We start from the raw sequence: 9468 nt of genomic DNA, 5'->3' as shown, positions 1-9468 counted from the left end.
TCCAGCATTCTTCAAACCGAAGGGCATGACCCTGTAGTAGTAGATGGCTGAATCTGCCATGAACGAGGTCTTCTCTTGATCTTCTTCTGCCATAAGAATTTGGTGATACCCCGAGAAAGCATCCAAGAAGCTGTACAGCATATGACCTGACGTGCTATCTACGAGATTATCAATTCTGGGCAGAGGATAACTGTCTTTGGGGCATGCTTTATTCAGATCTGTGAAGTCAATGCAAACTCGCCACTTTCCATTATCTTTCTTGACAAGAATCACATTGGAAAGCCATTCAGGGTATTGCTCGAACGAACTGAGCATTAAGGAGTTTGGTAATCTCCTCTTTTATGACTTCTCGTCTTTCTAGTGCAAACTGCCTCTTCCTTTGCTTCACAGGTCTTGCTTCCGGGTTCACGTTAAGTCTATGTACTGCAACCTCTGGGTCAATTCCAGGCATGTCCTCAACATTCCAAGCGAACACATCAATGTTCCGAGAGAGACAGCTTAAAAGTTCAGCCATGATCTCTGCATCTAACCCTCGACCAACTGTCACTTTTCTTCCGGGCTCGATCTCGACCTCCTCCAATCCTTCTACCGGAGCCAACCTTCCGTAATTTTCATGCTCGAGCTCGAGCTCTGTGACTTGCATGACGTCATTTTTGATTTTTTGAACGCTGGTCACATAACACTGTCGGGCCACCATTTGGTTGCCTCGGACTACCCCGATGCCATTAGGAGTAGGGAATTTCATAGCCAGGTGAAAAGTTGAGACAATAGCTCGAATTCTGTTGAGCATTGGTCTTCCCAATATGGCGTTGTAAGCCATCGGCGTACGGACAACTTCAAAGGTAGTGATCTGAGTTACCTGCTTACCTTCGGTTCCCAATGTTAAGGGTAACCCAACGATACCTTCCGGGGTGATGACCCTACCTCCAAACCCTTGCAAGGGTGTTTTCACTGGCTTTAGCTGTTCTGACGAGATCCCCATTTGAACAAAAGCTTCATGAGACAGTACGTTTGCTGCACTTCCGTTATCTACCAGAATTCTCTTGACTTCAAAGTTGGCAATGATGGCCGATATGACAAGGGCATCATCATGGGGGAATGCTATGCCTTCCAAGTCATCCATCCCAAAATTGATGTCCTCTGTACGACCAAGATCTGGCCTTGAGATGATCGGTGGCTGTCTGGCATACTGTTTTCACCCACTGCTAGAGTCTCCTCCCGAGGCTGTTCCTCCGACAATGATATTGATAGTGCCTGCAGTTGGTAGCTTGTTTCCCCGATCCTCTGGGCATTTTTCCCCATTCTGGTTATTCCTCGGGCATTTGTCATTGTTAATGTAAGAGCTCAGAAATCCTCTTCTTATAAGAGCTTCGATTTCCCGCTTTAAGGCCAGACAATCTTCTGTGGTATGGCCGTGATCTCTATGGAAATCACAGTATTTGCTCTTGTCACGAGTATCGGGGGGAGACCACAATCGGGGAGGCCATTTCAGTTCCCTAGAGTCCTTGATTTCCATTAGGATGTTGGACATTGAAGTATTCAGGTGGGTAAAAGCCGTTGAAGGTGGATCCTTTCTTGGTTTGACCCTAGGTGTCTCTTGTCTTAAGCTGGACTCATATGGCCTTTTCTGATCCAACCTCCCTGATGAGGTAACTTCCCTTTTTGGGGCCATGGTTTCTTCCATATTGATGTATTTCTCAGCCCGTGTGAGTAGCTCAATTACTGACTTCGGCGGGGTTTTAGACAAGGACATTTTGAACGCTTCGTACTTAATGACGTAAGTCAGAGCTGAGATTGCAGCTGTGATATGTAGATCGGGGATCTGAAGCCTTTCTTTGTTGAACCTGGTCATGAAACTGTGCAGTGTTTCGTTGGGTCCTCGACGCATCTGCATGAGCGATGCAGCTGTCTTTCTGATTCTTTTGCTGCTCGCAAAGAAAGTGGAGAACTTGTCAGCCAAATCTGAAAAGGAAGTGATGGAGTTCGGTTCTAATGTGGAAAACCAATCTCTAGCCGCATTCGTGAGGGTTTGAGGGAATGCCTTGCACATTACCGCATCTGGTGCAACCTGTAAGTTCATGATATCCGTGTATACATTGAGATGGTTGATGGGGTCGGTTGTCCCGTCGTACTCCTTTATCCGAGGATACTTGAACCTATCGGAAAGGGGGTACGAGAGGACTTCTGGAGTGAATGGTGTATTGGGGGTGAATCCTGTTGCTGCCCGAGTATTTTGTTGCATACCCGCTGCTATCCCTTCTTGAATAATTCTTGCAAGTTCGGTGGAGTCTATTGTAACGGACCTTGAACCTGATGCAACTTGTGGTACCCCTGAGGTTCCAACCCCACCGTCATCATGGGTTGCATGATGAACTCGAGTTCGAGCATCTGCCATAAAGCCACCTTCAGGTGTTGGGGTGTGAGATGGATGCAAATTTCTCTGACTTAGCAGTTGGGTCAATGCAACAACCTGCTGATGGAGTTTCTCAAAATCTCCGGCGGAAACAACAGCTTGAGGAGGTGCTGGCATCTCCGACGACTCTTCTTGAGGAATATGGTGTCCCTCAGGAGGTGGAGGGTTATCCGGGACGGATGAGCTTGCCGGAGGAAGACTTGAACGTGTATTGACCATGGATTTCGGTAACGAAGTTCCCACAGACGGCGCCAATGATGCTACCAAAAAATATCACCTGAAAATCTCGAGCTTGATGACTGGGATGGAACACGAACAGCGCCTTCTAGTACCTGAAACAAAGGCAACGAGGTGTGTGCTCGTCGCCCCTCCGATGCTTAAGTCAGATAGGGAATTTTATACGTGAGGCTATAAACTGAGGATAATAATGAAGAACGTACCTTTGGAATGAGCACAGGTTGTGTATTTATAGGTGTTAGTGGTTGAGTTCTAGGAGGACTGATTCTGCCACAATCTTTCTCCTCGTAGGAAAAGGAGTTGGTGTTTCACCTCATGTATTCAAATCACTATTTGAGTCAAAGAAGGAGTCTAAGAAGGTAGGGATTGTATTCAAGGTAGGATTAGTGCTTCCATAGGTCTCATATGGAAGTTGTCGAGTCAGCACACATACCCCGACCTCAAACACCCGAGCTGGTTTTGGTGTTTTTAGACGATGATAAGGTCGGGGTTGTAGGCTGTGGTCGGGCTCAAGTGGTCGGGGTTAGATACTGACGATATCTGGAATAATCATTACCAAACATGAAATAAGTATATTTTTAGCACACCAAGGTAAATGATACTCAAGGCCTATGCTCTAGCCTTCTAAGATTAAGCCATGAAATATTATTATGTTTATCATCTAGGTATATTTTCTTTATTAAATTTATAGCCTCACACATATATAATTTTCTGCATTTGTTGTATGAAAAAGATATATCTCATAGCTTTATTTTTATTTTTCCAGTACCATAAATTTACATTCCTCTGAGTTTTAATAAAAAAGTAGGATTAATAATAAATTTGAAACAAAATAATTCTTAAACAATTGGGGGCAAAATATGGGCTATATTGCTCCTAGTTTTAATAAATATAATACTGCGAAAATGTTTATTTAGTACTTAGTGGTACCGGACAAAACTCATTCGGACAATATTATTCAATTATATTCCGTTTATAATCTATCTTAACGAAAGGCCTACAAGAGTATGCATGTAATATTGGACAAAGTTGGACATGGACACCAAAAATAAAGTGCATTTTAATTTCATTTTTTATGTGTATTGTTCAATAGTGTTTTTGTTACCAAACATAAAATAAGTACATTTTTAGCAGATACTCGACGCCTATTCTCCAGCCTAATCTAGCATAGGACATAGAGGCTGGACCTCTATAACTACCCAATCTTGGTGTCTCACCAAAGGAAATAATACACTTTTATTAGGAATCTTGCATTCAAGTACCCTTGGATTCTCAAGACTACTGAGATTTAGGCCTAGCTCATCACACCATACATGGTCCCAATGAAATACAATTATTATGTTTAGAAAAATGATAAACAGGATTTAAAAATTGGGAATAAAAAATAGACTGATATGACAGCAAGTTATTGGATTAATTTTTTTTTTCAAACTCTCCAATCAGACATCGACGCGTGTGCAACATGTTTTTCAGCATGTTTCTGTAGTATTACTCTTATATTTATCATTTAGGTATATTTTCGTTAATAAATTTATAGCCTCACGCATATATGTTCTCTGCATTTATTGGATGAAAAAGATATATCTCATCTCCTTATCTTTCAAGTACCATGAATTTACATTTGAGATCTTGCTCGTATTATTTTTCAAGCTATAGCTCGCATATATCTGAAGTGCAATTTTGAAAATCTTCAAACAAATACAAAATAACTAGTTTTTAGGTATGGTCAAGCACGCTAGTATGCTTCTCTACCAATCACGCCCGGACACCAAAATAATAATAATAATAAAGGTTGAACCCCAACTTTGAGAGCTCCCACCGTCCTGCCCCTAGAGTTTTGTGATGGAAGTAAATCGCGGGATGTGCCCTATCAGGTTAGGGAAGAAGAGTTGCTTGTACACTGCACCTACAAGAAGTCCAATTCTATGTCTCAGGAATCGAATTCTCATACTGCGATTATTAGCAAGGCGTGAGATAACTTCACTCCTGTTCTTTGTACCACAACCATTATTTTTCAAAAAGAGTTTTGAATATTGATTTTTAGGAAAATGTGCGGATAAAATATAGAAAAAAAATTTGATATACGTGTAGAATATTTCATTGTGTAATTTTATGTTAAAAAATGATCATGTAGCAAATTATAAACTAAATTAATAGTTACCAAACAGGCACTAAATTATCTTAATTCCTTGAAATGTAAAAGTAAGCGATCATTTGACATAACTTATTTAAAAATTATTTTTTCTTAAACTTATTTTTAATCATAATTTTTAATAAAATAATTTTATGCATAAACTTATAATTTTTTATTTTTTATTTTTTATTTTTAACTTTCTAATCACGTACTTTCCGAAGAGAGATGCTAGCTAGAGTCCAAAAACTAAGACCGACAGTAGCGAGTATGGACCCAACGGGCACGTCCTCTCCAGTCAAACTCCAGAGTCAGTCAAAGCAGCTCTGTGCGCACATGGCCCACTCACTGCAGTAGAAAAAGCGAGAAAAGGTTCGCTGACATGGCACGACAGGCCCTCACATCCACAAAACAAAAGGTTCCATCAAGGACAAAATTGTCTTTTCAAACCTACTTGAATAAGTCTTAATAAATATTAATTACTGGATTATGGTGTAAGCCAAATGATTAAGGCACTTGCACTGTCCACAAAATCTTCTTTCTCAGAGGAAAACAGATTCACGTACTGGGCGGGAGGGGAGGAGACGAGACGAGACTTTAATCTTCACGTGGTTTACCTTTTGATGATCTTTTAAGCTTCTCTTTTTATAATTTTTATGTACTTTCTCGAGTTTTGTTACACAGTGTAAAGGTATTTGGTGAGAAATTTTGAAATTATATGCAAAATTTAACTATCTGTTTTTTCAAAAGAATAAGTTGGACACCTTGATGTAAAAAATTGGGTCACACCCCATGTGAGTGTGGATCCCACCTTGATGTACAAAAAATTATATACACCAAGCAAAACTCTTTTCAAAATGTCTGTTGGAATAAAAGTTTGAAAAAGAGGAAAGTAGATCTAAATAAAAACGATTCATCCAAATATTGATACTCAAATTTAAATGAATGTTCCATGAATAATTAAGCCTTCGTTTGGAAAGAAATTTATAAATTTTAGGAGGAGGACGGTCGTCCATTCTTAAAATTAGCGTTCTTAAACACAAATAATCAGACAAAAAGGGGGGAAGCCTCTCCGTTCTTGATTGTCCTATAACTGGAACCTTCGAAGCCATGTTATCCCATTTTTCATTTAGAGTATGTTTGATTAGCATGGAAAATATTACCTAGAAAAGAAAATATTTTTCATCTTTTGTGGAAAATAAAAACCACCTCTATCCAAGGAAAATATTTTCCTTAAAAACAAGGAAAATTAGACATATTTTCAAAAGTTGAAAAATGTTTTCCATGAAAAAAATAGCAATCAAACACTGAAAGTAGAAATTTGAATGAAAAATTGATATTTTTCATGAAAAATAACTGTAATCAAACACACCCTTAGTTTATTCGGCAACAATAGTTACAATATGAGTTCCAATAAGTTGGAACAAAAAAGAGTGGCCCAGCTAGTACCGATCAAGTCAGGCCATCATGATAAGAGAGCCTTTTGAACATTTATTTTAAAGTCACATCAAAGAAATAAAATAGTAAACCCTAAAATAGTGATACTGGATCTTTTATAACGATCTCATCTTTATCAAATTTCATCATCTTCGCCTTCCAAAAAATTGCAAGGAACTTAGAACTTAACTCTCTCTCTCTCTCTTTCTTTTTCTTTTTAACTTCCTTCCCTGTCAAAGTCAAAGTCAAATGTTATTTGTAATTGCGCATTCATAAATGCATGCATTATTATCCATGCTTTTTTGGATTAATTATTACTCATTTTTAAAGATTATTTATAAATTTGCCAAATGGAAGCTAACTTGGTACAAGAATTTTTCTGACTCAAGCAATTTTATTGATCACGAATAATGCTACTTGTACATAAAAATTTACATAAAAGTTTACATACAGATGTCGAACAAAGTGGAAGAGTTTTTTTCCTTACTTGGTTAATGAAATTCTGGCCACATCATATGTATATAAATCATTATGTATATATAGTACAATCGGTTGGCCACTCTCCCTCCCTCTAAATATTTTATTGAGAATGTGTCACATGTTGTGTCAGCTTGAATTGGACCTACATTTCGAGTTGAGATAGATTTTTTTTTTGATACCCAGGTATCCCAATTTCGCCAGACTAAATCCTGTACCTCTAGCCACCGGCCCCTCAGTGACTCGAGTAGGTAAATCGCAGGTTATGCCCTTATTGGCTCCCAAGTTCCCACTTGGTTTATACTCCTGACCTCAAGAGAATCCTCCTCACTGCGTTGATCAGGAATCGAACTCTTCACGCTGAGATTGCAAGCCCGCCATAGTGATTGTTCCACCAACTCGAATGTGCTCTGGGGGCCTTTGAGATAGATTTTAATGGTATTTGACATGGCTTAGAAATTCAAAGTAGACGTATTACTCTTTATGGGTTAGCATTTTTTTACGTAAATTATCACTTATTTCAAAAAAAGGGTGATATCCTTTTAGGCCATTTGACAGCAATAATTTCCGCAAATACTAATAAGTACGGTTATCTAAAAAGTAAGTTTACTTATAATTGTTTAAGTTAAAGCCAATAAGACAGAGCATTCAACATAAAACTGAGCACATCTAATTTTTTTTTTCTCCTTTACCCCTGTTTAATCATCAAAGTATTTGATCAAAGATTCAGAATCCGATGAAAATAAAATGAAAGTTAGTCGATAGTATAATTAAAGATCTCGTTTCTTATTGTCTGGCCATGGCTAATGAGCAGAGGGAGTACAGGAAAGGGAACTGGACGGTTGCAGAAACTATGGTTCTTATAGAAGCAAAGAAAATGGATGACGAGAGACGATTAATGATTAGGCATGGCGGCGAAAGCAGTAGTTCTGGCAAACCAGGAGAATTAAGATGGAAACGCGTGGAAGATTACTGCTGGAAAAATGGGTGTTTGAGAAGCCACAACCAGTGCAATGACAAGTGGGATAATTTGATGAGGGATTTCAAGAAAGTGAGAGAGTATCAGAGGAGAGTGGCTGTGGCAGGTGGTGACGGCGGAGGAGAGAAATCTTATTGGAAGATAGACAAGAATGAGAGGAAGGAACACAGCTTGCCGTCAAATATGTTGCCTCAGATATTTGATGCATTGGTCCAGGTAATGGAGAGGAAAAGTCAGGCGGAGATGGTGGGCGGTAGCGGTGGCGGCGGGGTGATTGTTCCGGCCGCTGAGGCTCAAACAATGCTTTTACCCCTCCAGCCACCGGCGCAAGCACCTACGCGGCCCTTTGCTGAGCCTTCGTTCCCCACAGTAGGTACTCTCTTTCACATTTTTTCTAGAAAAATAAAAATCTACATTTTGATGATTGTAAGTGACATTATTTTTGAGCTAAATAGTTATACTTCAGATTCTGATACGAGTGAGCATTCAGAATCGCCAGCCAAGAGAAGAAGAAGAAGCGGAGAACGAGGCGGTGATGGTGGCGACGGCGCCGTGGGTGGTGGCAGTTTACAAGAAGTTTGCAGTGCAATTTCTCAGAGTGGTTCCACTATAGCAGAAGCAATTCAGTCAAGTGAAGAGAGAGAAGAGAGAAGACACAGAGAAGTGTTGAGTTTGCATGAGAGAAGACTGCAAATTGAAGAGTCAAATGCTGAGATTAACAGACAAGGAATTAATGGCATAGTTGATGCCATTAACAAACTGGCAAATTCTATGCTTGATTTGGCTTCCCAGAAAAACCAACCAGAATCTAAATAATTATAATCATAATTAAATTATTATTTATATTTCTTAATTTGAGAATTAAATTATCCCATTTGTTTACTATTTTTATTTCTTGTTGGATCTAATTCCCTCGACTGGTTATAATGGCTATGTTAATGGATTTCATTTTAAGTTTACTTGATCATCGATTAGATTTTATCCATCTTTTGTTGCTATCATACTCAATTTCATATTTAGTTTTAATTGACATGCATGCAATATGTTACTTAGGACCTGTTTGGTGGTGATTATAAGAATTGATTTTTTGACCAGAGAAAAAAGTGGGTCCACTTGTCAATAAAAAAATAAAAAATGACAGTTTGAATAGTAAGATAACGGTCAAAAAATTAATTTTTTTGGGTGAAAAATTGCTACCAAATGGAGGCTTAGCCAATGTTTATTTTACTAAAACTATATTTTTAGTGAATTTTAATAAAAAATGACGAAATATAGGGTCGAAAAATTGTAGATCATATGAAATGTGTAGTTAAAAGGATAATTGACACAATACCCCCTAACATTTTCCTATTTTTGGGTAAGAATCCTCTAACCTTTTATTTTGAATCAAAACCCCCTTTAATTATCCAAACGTTGCGGAGGATTCCCTATCGTCCATATTTGTTAATTTCTCCTTAAAAGGTTTTGAAGGCCAAAATAAATAAAAATATCGAGGACATTATTGTTTTCCCATCATCCCCACATATTTACTTAAGGACATATTTGTTTAAAAGATAGAGCGGGAGAGAAATAAATAGGAGAAATCAACGTAAAAATCCTAATAATTCAATAAAAAATCTAAATCATCATGTAATTTTCACATTATTGTATACATGAGAAATCTTTGCACGCCAATGTACTGAAAATCGCATATGTAAGTTGAATATTCACTTTTTTAGATTGACGTCTGGACAAATAAGCGAATGTTTGATATGAGTTTCTAAAATAACTTGGTCGTTGTTAAAGCTTGCTTTG

General features: G+C 38.3%; 2 protein-coding genes across 2 annotated transcripts; one reads left to right on the top strand and one right to left on the bottom strand.

Moving 5' to 3' along the window:
- Positions 1 to 1195: 1195 nt before the first annotated feature.
- On the bottom strand, positions 1196 to 2632 carry LOC111370034. Its single transcript, XM_022991746.1, has one exon. It carries the CDS (start codon positions 2630 to 2632, stop codon positions 1196 to 1198), a length of 1437 nt encoding a protein of 478 aa, XP_022847514.1.
- Positions 2633 to 7376: 4744 nt separating this feature from the next.
- LOC111370271 (trihelix transcription factor ASR3-like) lies at positions 7377 to 8597 on the top strand. Its single transcript, XM_022991947.1, has 2 exons — positions 7377 to 8047; positions 8141 to 8597. Exons 1-2 carry the CDS (start codon positions 7495 to 7497, stop codon positions 8488 to 8490), a joined length of 903 nt encoding a protein of 300 aa, XP_022847715.1. The 5' UTR covers positions 7377 to 7494; the 3' UTR covers positions 8491 to 8597.
- Positions 8598 to 9468: the final 871 nt, after the last annotated feature.

The sequence above is a fragment of the Olea europaea genome, chromosome 21 (genome assembly GCF_002742605.1).
Source record: "Olea europaea var. sylvestris chromosome 21, O_europaea_v1, whole genome shotgun sequence".
Lineage (NCBI taxonomy): Eukaryota > Viridiplantae > Streptophyta > Magnoliopsida > Lamiales > Oleaceae > Olea > Olea europaea.
This window is presented reverse-complemented; position numbering and strand designations above follow the sequence as displayed.

Coding starts and splice junctions, on each gene's coding strand:
- LOC111370034 (XM_022991746.1), bottom strand. CDS start 2,632: ATGGTCAATACACGTTCAAGTCTTCCTCCGGCAAGCTCATCCGTCCCG.
- LOC111370271 (XM_022991947.1), top strand. CDS start 7,495: ATGGCTAATGAGCAGAGGGAGTACAGGAAAGGGAACTGGACGGTTGCA. Junction 8,048..8,140: donor GCCTTCGTTCCCCACAGTAG/GTACTCTCTTTC, acceptor GTTATACTTCAG/ATTCTGATACGAGTGAGCAT.